General features: G+C 36.8%; 1 protein-coding gene across 1 annotated transcript in view; it reads right to left on the bottom strand.

Moving 5' to 3' along the window:
• The window catches only part of LOC112043758 (ras-related protein Rap-2b), a 49,896-nt gene extending 32,648 nt beyond the window's left edge, over positions 1-17,248 (bottom strand). Inside the window, exon 1 of the mRNA XM_024079319.2 lies at positions 17,054-17,248. Coding sequence (XP_023935087.1) covers positions 17,054-17,142 — 89 coding nt within the window. The 5' untranslated portion in view covers positions 17,143-17,248. The remainder of the gene's footprint in view (positions 1-17,053) is intronic.
• Between the last annotated feature and the right edge of the window lie 273 nt (positions 17,249-17,521).

The raw sequence follows: 17,521 nt of genomic DNA, 5'->3' as shown, positions 1-17,521 counted from the left end.
TCTTCACCCACCTCCTAACAAGTTAGCCCGCTACCATCTTAGATTGCATTATAACTTACCATCAGGTGAGATTGTAGTCAAGGGCTAACTTGTAAAGAATAATAATAAAAAAATGGCCCATCTGATGGTTAGTGGAAAATCATTGCCTATAAACAGTGCAACACTTGGTAATGCATGCAATGCATCCTATCTATCCTGTGCTATCCTGTATCTATCAACCTGTGACGTAGGTTTTTTTTTTAATTTAATGACCCTTGATTGCGATTAACCCTTGATAGCGATCTCACCTGACGTGAAATGACGATGCAATCTGATGGAAGACGGACTCTGGATTCAAACCTACGCCCTCCGAATCGAAGGCAGAGATCCACTGAGCTATCACGTCTCCTAAAACATTCTCATTTACTGATTCGAAATATGAACCCCACACTTTGAGACTTAGAACAACCTAAACACTATATATGTATTACAAGTGTTGACAAAATGTAAAAGTCATTGTTAATAATCATATTTTTGTTTACACTGAATTAATTTTAGCGCTAGCTTCAAAAATAGGAGGTTCTTTATAAAAATAACAACTTAAGTCTGCAGATTTAGAAAACAAATACATTAAAATACGAGTACTTTGAATGCTCAGAACAAAAGTCCCAAACAAAGAGAGTAAACAATCCCAGAACAAGGCGTGACTTGAATTTGCGATTCGGATAAATGTGGAGGAATCGCTGTCTTTTTATATTTTGCGAGTTCAATAGCTACTTGCGAATACGCCGTTGGAAGTTTAATTTACGTTTTATTTATTGGTTTCCTATGAAAAAAGTTGGTTTAAATTCTCTTATCTTTGACTTAACTTACGATTAAAATCTTTACATTTTTTAGTGGTGAAAATGTGATAACAAAAATAAGAAAACTAACGAACAACTGTCGAACAAAGGTTATTATTCACAACACTTATCATGGACAACTTAATTAACAAATCAAACTGTAACCAAAATAAGACCCTAGAATGGCAGAGAATGACCTTGAGTGAAGTCACGTACTTGTGAACGATGTGTGTAGGGTTAAAGGATCCTTTGACAGTCGACTAACACTCCTCTTTTCCACTCAAGTCACTCACCCGCCTACCCCAAGTAACCCATAAGAATTACACAACAAGAGATGTGGACGGCTCGAACGCCACGAGCACACTGAAAACGTCCGTACCGCAAGTTGTTTCAATGCGGCGATAACACATCGTAGTACGAATACAATCCATGCTAACATTTATTAATACTATTTCATGTTTATTACCCTTTTACGCTGAACCAATTTAGATCAATAATTTTTTTTAGAAATGATGAGATCCGCAGAAGAACCAGTCACCGACATAGCTCAACGAGTCGCGAAGCTGAAGTGGCAATGGGCGTGGAACATACTTCGAAGAGCCGATGGACGTCCCAAGGTTGAAATGGCGACCCCGCACTAGAAAGCGCAATATTGGTCGACCCCTCGACGACCAGGTGACTGACTGACGACATCAAGTGAATCGCAGTGTTTCGCTGGATGCAGGCGGCTCAGGATCGTGATGTTTGGAAATCCCTACAAAAGGTCTATGTCCTGCAGTAGACGTCCATCGGCTGTTGTGATAATGATGATTTTGTTTCGATCACAGCCATTGTACAATCATCACCATTGTCAGTCCATTCTATCGGATCACAATAGGGTCAAGCTTCCTCTTTTTGAGCTTCTAACGCAGCTCCAAAAGGCACTAGCGGGCTAGGAAAGAATTCCTAACAGTGAGATATTAATTAGGTGTGGATGTGCAATGGTGATTTTGAAAATAGAACGTCCTCCTTTTTTTAAAGTCGATTAAAAACAATATTTTTGTTATAGGTATAGAAAGCTAAAAGTTTAGCAAATATTCTGTTTAAACACAAGGGTTAAATTGCTCGTTTTCTGGTCGATACTCACGACCTTTTATTGCTACAAGCACAAGCGCAGCTTTGTCGATTAACCATCCGACGACGATTAACACGCGTGTTTTTGCGAAAAAGGTATTTTCACGTTATCTTTTCCTCGTTTTTTACGATAATGCTTTTGCGATTCACGTCTATTAGGTACTATAGTATAATCGATTGGTTATTCATAGATATCTGTCAAATTTTAGTTACCTAGTAGGTACCTAAATACATTTTAATTTTTGTTCGTGTAATGTGGAGACTCGCGCTTAACAGTGAATCGAATATTGTTAATGATGTCGCAGTATTTTGAATGAAGTTAGAGCAAAGTCACATCTTTCGCTTCATAGACTATAAGTATAACTATGAGACTTCATCGGTGTGGCGAACGAACTCTTTCGTTCGCCCACTTTAAGTTAGGCCATCTACATTCACATTCCAGATTCATTTCATATTTAGAATTCCCTCGACCGCGCATGCGTGGATATATTGTTTCGCCCATACATTACATCTTTACCACTTCTCCATTCCGCACATCGCATCACCTATTTGATAGTACTTTTATTTTATATACATATACAATTTTTATAATAAGTAAACTGAATAAATATATCTATATACTATTGTTACAATCAGTAAAGTGAATAAATCTACATACCAATGCAATCGTCGTCTTCATAACTATATACTAATACCAAACCTCCATGGCGATATTGGTGACCACCGAAAATGGAACACGCAACGAATATTAAAACCTCCACGGCGATATCAGTATGTGTTCTAGAATATATAATAATACTAATATATATTTTATCATCATCATCATTAACAACCCATATTCGGCTCACTATTGAACATGCAAACATTTACAAACATATAAAATTAAGAAAATTCTCAGTTAGGTTCTCAGGTTGCCTCACGATGTTTTTCCTTCACCGTTTGAGATTCAAACCTATGCCCTCCGAATAGGAGGCAGAGGTCATATCCATTGGTCTATTACGCTGCAATACTTACTACGAGTAATTTATAATATCCATAAGATAAATTAAGTACCTACCTAAGCATCGAGATAGGTTCTGTAAATTATTGTCTACAGAATATTCGCATAGGTTGTGCTCTGTTACACTTTGTTTTGTGATCTTAAGTTGTTGTTTATTGCATTTAGACACTAAGTTTTAGATGCAGTAACATAACCAACATGTAACTCTATTTTAAAGAAGTTTTCCTAGAATCTACATTCCTATTGTTTACACTGCATACAAATCGGGAACAGCGGGATCAATAAACAATTGTACACAGAACTATACAGTTCTGTATACAAATGGAACATTACTGCTGAGTAATAGATAAGGAGCTTGCTGTATTCCTGGAATCACGATATTGCAACTAGTAATCGATATTGAAACGCTGAAGCGTCTTATGGGTGCTTTATTAGTGTCTTGGTGTTAATGAAGTCCATTCGTATGCTGAGTTTGTGTCTTAGTGGAAGCTTCAAGTAATCCGAGACCACAAGTCGGATTAGTGTAATTGTAAGTTACAAACGCATGAGGCGTAAGAGCTAAGCCTCGGTTGACAGGCCAAAGGACAAGAGGATGTGTTCTTTCGCATGCCCTTTGAATGTTCGGTTATAGGCGATAATCCTCCACTTAAGATCAGGCGATTAAGGGAGACCATGATGGCATCGCCTAATCGCCATACTAAATGACTATTTATTTGAGCGTCACGAGGTCCTATGAGATTTGGTAGATGAAGGGAAGAATAAAGGTTTTAAGAAATGTTACCGCTTTTTGCAATAATCGGCAGATTATTAATTATATTTTCTGGTATTATTTCCTTCAAAATAAAAATAAATCAACTGCACTCCCTGCTTGGGAATGCCAACAACGACCTTTTATGCTTTGGATCCTGCGATCTGACTAAGGTAACATGTTATCAGATTTTCAAAATTAACACTCTAATGACCCACCTTAGTCCCTTGTATGCAACAAGGAATTGAGGTGGGTTACTTATGTCATTGAAACATCTCGTCCACGAACTACAAAATCAATGTAATGGTATATTATAATTAGCGTATCTTTAATTGGCTGGAAACAAGCCTAGGTAGTGGTAGTGGACTTCGTAACGAGGAAAAAGAGTAGCCTCAGTAAATTATTGTTTGTAATAAGCGCCTATTTGAGTAGTTACATTTTTCTTCGAGACACGACATAAAAATTAAGGTTTCACGGCTTTGAGGGTGATAACAATATCGTATCGTAAGAGTTTTATGACGCAAATAAATGTCTAAGTGGCAAAAATATATTCTTCAATGATCATCCTATTTAATCGTTTACACAGTAAAGATATCTACTATAATTTGCTAAATATGCATTATATAATAAGTATAGTATGAACAATCGATATTAATAAACTTTTGAACTTGTTTTCCGATGTTTATAGTTTAATTTATGGATTATATAATTTTCATCTTGTTCCGAATAGGTTGAAATGTTTTATGAAATCTAAATTAAGTACAGTCCTTTTAAATGTTCATATCGGTTCAGCGTTTCAAAAGTTATTCATTTCAACTGGGTGGTTTTTCATTGCACCTACTTGAATAGTCTCACAAGTCTATATTCTAAGATCCGTATTAAAAACGAACTTCACCCATCTGTTTTAAGGAAAAGTGTTTTATATGAAATTTAGAACGTTAAAAAATATATCGGGAGTACTTCCCATAACTCTAGAGTTATATGCTTTAAGGAAAAAAAAATTGAATATGTATGGAACATGTGTTATTAAATGAATATTTTCGGAGTAAATTATATTTCTTTGTAAATAGATCTTAAAATGTGTCCCTTATAAACGCATAATGACGTAGCGAAACGTATTCATTGATAAATATAACGAAGTAGCTAATTAGTGAAGTGCGATTAGTGAAGTGCTGTATCAAAACTTTTCATCCATTAAACAGGGTGAAGGTTGTTTCTAATAAGTACGAATCTGCTAATACTAGATTATACTACAACTAGCTGATGCCACGCGGTTTCACCCGCGTGGTTCCCGTTCCCGTAGGAATACGAGGATAATGCTTAAGCCTTTCCCAATAAATGGGCTATCTAACACTGAAAGAATTTTTGAAATCGGACCAGTAGTTCCTGGAGATTACGCGTTCAACCAAACATACAAACAAACTCTTCAGCTTAATAATATTAGTATAGATTCGCACAAGTTACAATAGAATTGAACTGAATATTTATATTACAAACCACACAACCGAAAGTAAATTATTTCTACTTCGTATTACCACGTAGGTATTCCTAGGTTAGATCCATCCAGAGCAATAACGATCAGTTTTTATTCCACGCAGGAAACATTACGCACCAAATCACATACGTACCCCGAAGCTGGAGCTCGTTCAGCCAGCAATAAAACAGAGCCTGTAAAAGCTTTCCCTTAGAAAAGCCAAATGGAAAACAAGTGCAACAATAACTATTTTACGAGCAAGCGCTTTATTTATCAGCGGGCGGTAAAGTAACTTTATTGGGCCATCATCACATTTGGAAACGACGACGATGCTGAAAATAATCCAAATAAGGATAATTTTTTTATCCACGAAAAATATGTCTATAAAAATATCTATTTTTGTCTGATTGTGTAAGTGCCGTAGGCTCCTTATGGGTCCTCAGCGGTGTCACCGGAGGGTTTGGGCGAGCGCAGAAGCATCGCCTAATGGGGCCCGAAGGCAGAAGCAGAGTAGATGGGCGGAAGGGCGTCTTCTCCGAGACTCGGGCCTCGGCTTAGAGGGCCGTTCGGGAAGGGTATTTTGGCCTGAGAGTACCAGTCCGGGCGCTCCGAGATCGTGAGTTAAAAAGCCTACGTCTGGGTGACGTCAGATATCGGGACCTCGTCTTCGCCGGCGAAGACGCTGTGTAGCTTGTGTGCATTTTCGTTCATTATCGTTCGTCAGGATCGTAAAGTACGTTTTTTGGGCGTCTAGATCTACAATCAGCGTTGGTATCGGGGATGTAGCTGCAAGCCTCAACCACTAGTTGGTTGGGGTGGGTGGCGGCTCTCTCAAAATAAGTTTTTGAGAGCTGTTATTCATATATTGGGCTATAAAAATATCTATTATCATTAATTGGTTTCAGTCACTTTTTGGGCAGCCGAAATGACTGCTAAATTTTGAACTAGGTATACCGTCGGTAAATCGCAAAGCGATTAATCGACGCCTCCCGTGACCAGAAGGCTGGCTAATATGTAGGTCAGAGAATAAGTATTGCCATACAACGTGGCAATACTGCCAGCTTCTGGGCACTTTACCAATGAACATCGCTTCGGACGAATTCTACGACACCTAAGTCTGTAGATATAATTTTATATTTCCTTTTATTTTATTCTTATAATAAGTTTAGGTTTGGTAGTTAATTTAGTCAAATATTGTTTTAACTAGTGTAAGTAATTGTACTATTTATGAATAATTATTAATAAGGTATACCTTATGACAATTGAGAAATAAAATATTAAAAAAAGAAAAATGTGCATCTTGGGATGCTCGACAGAAGTGATAACTTAAACCTGCTGATGTATGCGTAAGAGAAAGGAAAGCCAGACAGAATGGCGCCGTAACGTGTTACGTTACGAAGCGGTTTACTCTCCTCCAATAGGAAGTTATACCTTCAAAAATATTGGGCGTGTGAGTGGGGGTTGGTAAATACGAGGAAACTTGTCTGAAAATTAAGATAGGGTTTTCACGCAGAAAAAGTTCCGAGCATCTCTACAACGAAAATTATGTTTATGAAACGTTGATTGAGGGCTTTAATAAAAATTGGTTTATAATTGGTATATATAATTCTTCATTATCAACCCATATTCGGCTCATTGCTGTGCTCGAGTCTCCTTTCACAATTAGAGGGGTTAGGCCAATAGTCCACCACGTTGGTCCAATGCAGTTTCTTCACACCCTACCGGCAAAGACGTACCGCCAAGCGATTTAGCGTTCCGGTACGATGCCGTTTAGAAACCGAAAGTGTGTGGATTTTCATCCTCCTCCTAACAAATTAGCCCGCTTCCATCTTAGATTGCATCATCACTTACCATCAGGTGAGATTGTAGTCAAGGGCTATCTTGTAAAGAATAATAAAAAAAGAACACGCAGAGAATTAAAGAAAATCTCTGGTATACCGGTTTCCTCATAACATTTTCCTTCACCATTTGAGACACGTGGTATTTAACTTCTAGGTATATATACTATAGAATAAATACTATAGACTATAGAATGTAAAATTTAGATTAACAAATCCGAATATTAAAATTATCCCTGACTTTGCCGCAACCCGTACCCACGATCCATAATTTATTGCGGCTATTAAATGAAAAGACACAAAAAGGCTTCAAGGCAATTTGTTTGGAACTGCGATTATGAATCCAACATAAATTGAGCTTTTTATAGTACGCGTCGGTCAATTTGCGTTGAGAGGGAATTGCAACTTTAATTCCTATTTCCTATGCCAATACTCCTGATAGGCTATCAGCTATGGTGGCATGTGAATTAATTTAAAATGGATTGTCAGTTTCAAACAAAATTCAACTCATCAAAAGTAAATAATTTATTAACTTGAAATGCTATATAGCATTTCATTTCTCTACGTACCTGGGTTCAGTTTAATTTTATTGTGCAAACCAAGCTCTCATAATTTTTATAGCACAATATCCATAATTTTTGATTATGAAACACGGCTGAAACTCTCGTGATACAACGTCGGAGTATGCCCGACTAGTTTCGAACCCAAACGGGGCCCTTAGTCATGAGTTGGTTTATGAAACGTTGGAGTGTGTAACGGAACCTTCACTCCCCACCCCTTAGAGCGGCGGCGCGCACCGCCGCGTCGCAACGAGTACTTAATAATAACCAAGAATAACGTTAACGATTACTTCTACTATTTTTTCCTTAGATTAAGTAGGTATGCCGTAGGTATGCTGCTATGAATACGAGTAAGTAGGTACTGTAGTGTTGTCTCATTTTTTTTTCTGGGAGGAAATCTCTTTGTGGGATATTGGGGGACAAGACGGGTTATGTAGGACTTACCACTAAAACCCCCTCTCCACTCTCAGCGGATTTTGGTAGCCTCCGGGATCTCCCTTTTAAACTCGTCGGTGTTTACGTTGCACTACGCCTCTAGTGCTCGTCTAAAAGTAAGAATTTGTAGTGTTGTCTAAGGAGACAACACAATATTAAGATACTTCAGTAAGGACTGAAGTATCTTAATACCTAAATTAATAATTATTTTTGTTCAGTTCTGCTAGACTTTTCTATAGAATTGTAATTGTAAAACTCTTGTAGTATATTTTTAAGCTAAAGCTAAATTTTCAAAGAGTGTGTATGAAAATAAATAATTATATACATGAGATTAAGGTATTCAACTAACAATTACCCTATACAAGTCTTATGTGATTGACATCTAATTAACCCGCACAAAACGATTACCATCCACTTTCTTGTATTATAGCTGTATCGCTACGCTTTCGAAGTAGGTGTTTCTTGCCACAAAACCTTCAAAACAAAAGTATACAGGCATCTCATTATTATCAACCCATAGTCGGATCACTACTGAGCTCGAGTCACCTCTCAGAATGAGAGGGGTTAGGCCAATAGTCCATCGCGCTGGTTTTTCCTTCACCGTTTAAGACACGTGATATATACTAATGATTTAAAACTTATTTCGTGGTTGTTCATTATGAATATTATTTAAACGGGTACATACCACGATAGAACGAGATTTTTCTACCGCAAAAGTCTGCGTTAGCTGATCACATTCTACAACCGGGAGGTGAGGGAAAAACATAGTGAGGAAACCTGCGCAATCCTGCCAATCCGCATTGGGGCCAGCGAAGTGGACTATTCTACTCTCATTCAGAGAGGAGACTCGTGCTGAGTCGAATAAGGACTCTAGAATGATGATGATTACATTCTATAAAATGCAGCAAATCAATGAAAATAACAAAACGAGAGCTGTATGTTGCTGTTTATGTTCCAAAAAAAGTTTGTTATTGTAACTAAATCTGTTCTATGACCAGTAGGTACTCTCGTACTTTAAGGTATTTCGTTAATTACGCCTAATATTTTACTGACCCGCCCTTAATGGGTTGTAAAGGTCAAATGTCGCGAGTTTGGATACAAAAATTAGCAACTCTTTTCATTTTTAGCATTTACATTTTTTCGTAATATCCGACCACTTAATAAAATATATTTAGCAATTTTATAAAATGGCTCTTTTTATTTATAAAGCTGAAAAGCCTGTTTGGACGGGCTAATCCCAGGTAGGTACTCGCAATCCGATTTAGAGAGATATTTGTGCGTTAGATAACCGTGTGTGTTGAGGTTTACGATGACTGGCAAGCTTCGCGATTTCCAATTACCGCGAGCAAAGTCGAAAAGAAAAGTAATTTTTTATCGTTTCGAAAAACGGCTATTTGTCACAATATCGTCGTTATCAACCCATATTCGGCTCACTGCTGAGCTCCTCTCAGATTGAGAGGGCTTAGGCAAATAGTCCACCATGCTGGCCCAATGCGGATTGGCAGATTTCACACACGCAGAGAATTAAGAAAATTTTCTGGTATGCAGGTTTCCTCACGATGTTTTCCTTCACCGTTTGAGACACGTGATATTAAATTTCTTAAAATGCACTCAACTGAAAAGTTGGAGGTGCATGCCCCGGACCGGATTCGAACCCACACCATTCGGAATCGGAGGCAGAGGTCATATCCACTAGACTATCACGGCTCTCATAACACACAATATATCCGATTACTTTAATTAGGGGCGTAGCTACCGTCGTATCAGCCGTATCAATAATAAGGACCCCGAACTACAGGGGCCCCTTACGAGTGAAAACAAAAATTAGCAAAATGGAATTCACAATCTCACTTAATTTGACGCTTTCCGGTAAAAAACACTGCAAAGATTCACTTCAGAAATAACAAAAGTCAAAAAAACCGTATATCTTTCTGTTCTTCCAAAAGTTGGAAACATCTTACATAAGAGTACTGTCATATTATTTAAGCGAGCATTTTCATGTTTATTTTGCGAGAAATCTTTGCAGTTCGTTTGACCCCCTAACAAAGGAGATGGTCCAAAATTGTATGGAGCCCAGGATCAGTCATTGTACGCTGGCGAAAATAAAAGAAAATATTTTTTTTACCTATTTTTAATTCTACAAATCTACGAATTTACTATAATTCGAAATATTATTCATTCTCTCCCAAAAAAATGCAACACTAATATGGGTAATAATGGCGGATTGATGACGTTTTCAACGCAGTAGTCGATTTGACGTTTGCTGTCAATTGTCATGTCATAGTTGCTTTAAGGACGCCATCTTGTTATAACTCAAAAACTTGGCTTTTAATTTTATTTCTTTCTTTTTATTAGTTAGATTTATTCACTTATTTAGATTTTAATAAAATCCTTGTATTTTTTAAATTTTAATAATACGGGGTACAAAAGTGGACTTGAAATGAGCCATCACCTTTTGATAGAGGGCATACATGTATTCATAATCAGAAATAATAATGTCCAATGCAATAAAAAATATCATTTGTATAAGTATACTTTCAGACTTATCTTTTAATTAAATCGGGCGATACTTACGTATGGCTCAATAACACTGATCTGGTTATATAGGTATGTATACATATAATGAATGTAATTCTAGTTGCATGGTTTTAGATGGCTCTAATGGATATTAATCGGGTGATGATTTGTTTAATTCTATTTATATATCTTTAAATATAGGTATGGACTTGCAGTGTCGTAACGTGGCGAAGAGTAAGAAATTTACATAAATTTTTAAAATTAACAAAAATGTATTGTTCTAATTATTTTTTAAACTGCCTTTTAGAAGAAACTTTAATTATACTTGACTGCCTAAATCTCTCGACCTTTAATAATAAAGATTTTTATAAGGACTTTTATAATTTTGTATTGCACTAGATTAGTGCGAAGATGGACGAGCCTGTATTTGTTTTTTATTCTCTACAAGTTAGCCCGGGACTACAATCTCACCTGATGGTAAGTGATGATGCAATCTAAGATGGAAGCGGGCTAACTTGTTAGGAGTAAGATGAAATCCACACTCCTTTCGGTTTGTACACGACATCGTACCGGAACGCTAAATCACTTCAAGCCAAAGTCAGACCTGGAACAATTAAGAAAACCTCAATCGGCCCAGCTGGGTCGAACCCAGGACTTCTGTCTTGTAAATCCACCGCGCACACCACTGCGTCACGGAGGCCGTAAAATTCATTTAATATTTAACAACTACAAATTCAAAAGATATTCAAAACCACAATCACTATATGTATGTAACTTTTTGACACCGTTTTCACACAATTTGTCAAATTCAATTCTCACATATTTTTAAGCATTCCAATTTTCTACCCTTGTGTAAAATTTTCCAGTGGGTATGGAACGTGACACAAACATTGTTTCCTTCATCGAAACAATTGAATAAAAGGCTTTGGAAGCGACGTCGAACTGAAGTTGGTGTGTCATCGCTTTTATTGAGAGACCCATGCGGTACTAAATGACCAATGTATTTGACGTTTTTTATGCCGGCTCTACATATAGCCTAAAATATTTTGAAAATTTAAATGATGGTGTTTGTAAGCTTGCTTGTACACTTATTGAAGCAACGGGATACAAATACAAGTGACTTCAAAAACACTAAAATATGCTACACTAAAATGCAAATACCGTGATAGGCCAGTGGATATGACCTCTGCCTCCGATTCCGGAGGGTGTGGGTTCGAATCCGGTCTGGGGCATGTACTTCCAAATTTTCAGTTGTGTGCATTTTAAGAATTTAAATATCACGTGTCTCAAACGGTGAAGGAATACATTGTGAGGAAACCTGCATACCACAGAATTTTAATAATTCTCTGCGTGTGTGAAGTCTGCCAATCTGCATTGAGCCCGCGTGATGGACTATTGGCCTAACCGTTCTCATTCTGAGAGGAGACTCGAGCTCAGCAGTGAGCCAAATATGGGTTGATAATGAAAATGCAAAAAATAACATCGTACTTTTTCTGGGCATCTTGTTTTTAATTGTTTTAAACCTAGCAATAATTATTGCAATTAGTATGCATTTTATATTTGATTTTATGGAATTGCTGTGTGTTTCATCGAAGTTAAAGGTGCAATGCTAATGAAAATAAACATATCGCATTCTTTCCTCCTAAATTTCATCATATCATATCAGCCGATGGACGTCCACTGCAGGACATAGGCCTTTTGTAGGGACTTTCAAACCTCACGATACTGAGCCACCTGCATCCAGCGAATCCCTACGACTCGCTTGATGTCGTCAGTCCACCTGGTGGGGGGTCGGCTAACACTGCGCTTACTAAGGGTCTACGCGGGTTCGCCATTCCAGCACTTTGGGACCCCAACGTCCATCGGCTCTTCGAACTATGTGCCCCGCCCATTGCCACTTCAGCTTCGCAACTCGTTGAGCTATGTCGGAGACTTTGGTTCTTCTGCGGATCTCCTCATTTCTGATTCGATCACGCAGAGATACTCCTAACATAGCTCGTTCCATCGCCCGCTGTGTGACTCTGAGCCTTTTTATGAGGCCCATAGTTAACGACCAAGTCTCGGATCCATAGGTCATCACTGGCAACACGCACTGTTCGAAGACTCGGAAAGGAAATTTAAGTCTATGTAATGTTTAAAAGGTCCGTAAAACTAATTATTCAAAGAAAATAAATTGTAAATAATGCTGTTTACATGAGTTTCGCAAACGTGTTAATTAAAAGTATCAATGCGAGGAATGAGAGCGTAAACACTGTTTGGAGCGAAGCGTAATTAAGACAAAATACTCGTATACACACGTACGTAAGAGTCGTGATAGCCCAGTGGATATGACCTCTGCCTCCGATTCCGGAGGGTGAGGGTTCGAATCCGGTCCGGGGCATGCACCTCCAACTTTTCAGTTGTGTGCATTTTAAGAAATTAAATATCACGTGTCTCAAACGGTGAAGGAAAACATGGTGAGGAAACCTGCATACCATAGAATTTCTTAATTATCTGCGTGTGTGAAGTCTGCCAATCCGCGTTGGGCCAGCGTAGTGGACTATTGGCCTAACCCCTCTCATTCTGAGAGGAGACTCGAGCTCAGCAGTGAGCCGTATATGGGTTGATAACGTAACGTAACTCGTATACACACGTTATATTATACTACACATGGATGATAGATGAGAATAATAAAATAAGAAGAAATTAATAAATATCAAAGCCAATAGGAGAGCATAGTCACTATTGCATAATTCTCATTTTGATTGTAAAATCACATTATGTAGGTTCAAGTAAGTATCCGCTGCATTTTTAGCATACTAATAATTTATTGCATCAACACCTCAATGCTTGCTTTTCAATTTTATATTTGAAATATTATTTTATTATGGCTGAATCTGGGTTTGATGTGACACGAACGCCTTTGCTTAACTATCATCACTATTTGCATAGATTCTCATTTTGATTCTAAAGTCACATTATGTAGGTTCAAGTAAGTATCCACTGCATTTTGAGCATTCTAATATTTTACTGCATCAACACCTCAAATATAAAATTGAAAAGCAAGCAGCTTTTTAATTTTATATTTGAAATATTATTGTTTTATGGCTGATTCAGGGTTCGACACTCACTAAGCCTTTACTTTACTATAATCCCGTGTTAATGTGATGTAAATTTTCAATGGACTACTGCCACAAAAGAAAGGTTTGAGGGTAAGAGCATATCATATGAATAAGCGGAATTTAATTGAGTAAATACCTTTATAAATAATCAACCGTTGTCGTTATTCTTGCTAAAACACAAATAAAGTTTGAATATTTTATTTTGTTTCAGTTTCTTTGGGCGAAGAAAAACAAAAGATAAGGAAAAATCCAAAGGACATAACAGTGGAAAAATCCAAGAAGGTATTCTTTTATGAGAATTTCTATTGCCATAAAGCTAGCTAGTCCTAAATATATTAATGCCCGTTGCCCGTATAAAATACAGTTTTATCAAATTCTGTGTTACCTATCTATACCAATGAGAATCCGATAAATTTATGCGGGTATGACATCATTAAAAAAACTATATATTTTATTTATAAAATTGTATTATATCTAAAGGGAACAATCCTTTGAAAGATGATAGTAGTGATTTACTTTTCGAAATCTATACTTATAATAAATCTGTAGAAAGGTCAATTCTGTACATGAAATATATTTCCAAAATAACTATCAGTGGGTGATTAGTGATCGATACTGATGCTAAAAATGCAATCAGTAAAATTTTTGTCTGTTTGTCTGTCTCTATGTTCGTTATAGAAACAAAAACTACTCGACGCATTTTAACGAAACTTGATACAATTATTCTTAATACTCCTGGGCAGGCTATAGTATATTTTTCATCACGCTACGATCAATAGGAGCAGAGTAGTGAAGGGAAATGTTGGGAAAACGGGAGAAGTTACTCCATTTTTACAGCGATACTCCTGTAAGGGTTGGATTAAAGAGGTTTAAGGGCGGACGAAGTCGCGGGCGTCCGCTAGTATCCGCTGTTTTTAATTTATAAACAAGAAAATTTAATATTGAACGGTTTAATAGCGGTTTGATACACCGGATTAGTCCCTTGTCAAGCACTACAGTGGCTGGCGTCAGTAAATCCAGGCTAAGGAGGGGCAGTAAATTATATTAGTTAAGGCTTTGCGCAACTCTCACAAAAGCCGGAGCTTAAAATGTTCAGCAAAGTACTCAACTAATGCTATTAAACTGTATTTTAATCTAAAATATTTTCACCACTGTTTATATAGATATCATACTAAGTATCCAGACGTAAAAGGGTCAGAGTTAAATTTTGACTTGACGACCTCTTTTAACAATTACTTAAACAGTGCTTTATAAAATTGTAAATTTTGCACACCATGTTTATAGTAATACACCGTGACTTGATTATACTTGTAAAACAACATTTGTATACTCGTTGTAACTCGTTGACCTATGTTGGTGACTTTGGTTCTTCTGCGGATCTCCTCATTTCTGATTCGATCACGCAGAGATACTCCTAAAATAGCTCGTTTTATTGCCCGCTGTGTGACTCTGAGCCTTCGTATGAGGCCCATAGTTAGCGAACAAGTCTCAGAGCCATCACTATCAACACGCACTGTTCGAAGACTTTTGTCTTCAGACACTAAGAAACATTTTGGCATTAGTAGTAGCTTTAAATCAAGATAACAAATACATCTAACTACGTATTATCATTTTCGTTTGAGCGACAGTAAAATAGATAAAATGTGAATAAAGCCACCCACGTAGGCTTCTCGCTATGATATCAAAAATGGATAACAATAGATATTATCTTCACAATAGCAGATTCACAGCGATCAGCGCTGAATGCTGTAAATTGCTTATCCTCTCCAAATAGCGAAACCAAAGTCCTTTTAACAATAAGTTTAATATTACTATGGGGAGGTACTCCCTTTAGTAAATAAATTATTTATTTATTTATTTATTTATTTACTAAGGGGAGTAACCACTGCTATCATAAGTACTAGAGAAAACAATAGATTATTACATTCACTTCTGATATATAATATTAACTTTGCATGTTTTTTTTAATAAAAAAGGATGACGATGTGTTTGTCTTTCCTTTCAAACGAAGCGTGTGGGTTACTTAAGCTAGGGGTAAGAATAACATTTACCTAAATAAACCAAATTGGTCAGATTTCGTGATAAAATGAATAAAAGATTTTTGGATGAATTGCGAAATCGTTTTGTGAATAATTATTTTTTGGTTAGTTTAAACATTTATGATAGTTTAATATATATTTAGTTAATTATTATTTTTCTACTTCATTGTTAGGTAAGCTTAAAAACGAGCATGGTTGCCGTTGAAATCAACTTGTCCAGAAAATTAGTTAATGTCATTCGTTTAAAAGACCTTAACGCCTGAATAACGAGAAGTTGGTTCCACAGTTTTGCAAGCTGATCGTTGTTGACATGCACCAATTTGGATAATTAGGATAGAATTTGGAACATAGTAATTCTGATTTTATTGCAAGATAAAGCTGCAAGCTGGTGCCGTGATATCCCAGTGGATATAACCTCTGCCTAAGATCCCAGAGGATGTGGGTTCGAATCCGGTCCGGAGCATGCACCTCCAACTTTTCAGCTGTGTGCTTTAGGAATTAAATATCACGTGTCTCAAAACGGTGAAGGAAAACATCGTGAGAAAACCTGCACACCAGAGAATTTTCTTAATTCTCTGCGTGTGTGAAGTCGGCCAATCCGCATTGGGCCAGCGTGGCGGACTATTGGCCTAACCCCTCTCATTCTGAAAGGAGACTCGAGCTCAGCAGTGAGCTGAATATTTGTTGATGGTGAAAGTTGCAAACGCATAGCAGACATGGTTCAATATATTTATATTACTGTCATGGCGTAATGTTCCATTTCAAGTATTAAGATATGAAGATCCAATTGACGACATCATTTCTAAATGTTTCTCATATAATAATTATGCCTTGAAATAATACAAAACCTAAATTGATTAATTGCCTGCCTACTCTGTTTTAAGTGGATATATTTTCTAATAAGAGGATAAAAGTTTACGAATTGGAATTAGACGCGCTCCTGAAACGAGCAATTTACTTAAATTAATTTAATTGCCTAAACTTTGATCTCGCCCTGAAGAAGTTGCCTTATTACGGCCCGTTTCTAATAACGGCCAAACAATAATATTTACATAATTTTCCTATATTTCATTGTAAATAACTAGATATGAATACAGGCGTTTGGAAAGTGAGCTTTGAAATTTTCTCAGCTAAGAAGCTAAAAAAAAATTCTCAGCTGTCCCATTAAAATAAAACACATTTAATATTAAAATTCCATCTATACAAATATGGCTTTATTAAAAATCTAAATTGTACTATGCTTCTTAAAATGCAAATCAGGTATAATAAACTTAATTTACGCAGAATTCAATACCTACCTTCTTTTTTATAAATGAACCATAAATTAAATTCATTTTTTAATAATATAAAATATAATATTTTTTTATTATATTATGTATAAATGTACACATAAATATAAAAAAATACCTGTGCGGTCGAGTTTCATCTTCGGATTCCTCTTTCAGAAAAGAGGGTTGCAAGCTGAAGCGCCTACGGAACTGGTGTCTGCCTTTCATGTTGCCGAAGACAAAGTCCACTTAACACATAATACTGTCACTCTCAAATGTGCACGATAAATACCGATGCGATAATACCTTCCAGACAGGACACGTCTGCTCCCGGGGACTATCGGACGGCGAATGAAGGCGGGAGGCTTAGGTTTCCCCGCGCTTGGAAAATAAAGTAACCACAATGAAAATCATATCACTAACTTTACCAAAGTACATTGTTATCTTCATCTATATCTGTAATAAGAAAAATAATAAAGAACATCCGTAGCTTCAATCTACATTAATAATAATGTGATTAGGCTGGGTTTCCTATACCATTTTCCGAACGCAATACACGTAACAATCGATTTTCACACTGTTTTATCGCTAAAGATTATAATACGGG

Source organism: Bicyclus anynana, chromosome 5 (genome assembly GCF_947172395.1).
Source record: "Bicyclus anynana chromosome 5, ilBicAnyn1.1, whole genome shotgun sequence".
In the NCBI taxonomy this organism is placed as follows: Eukaryota; Metazoa; Arthropoda; class Insecta; order Lepidoptera; family Nymphalidae; genus Bicyclus; species Bicyclus anynana.
Note: the sequence above shows the minus strand (reverse complement) of the source record. Positions and strands in the feature narration are given on the sequence as shown.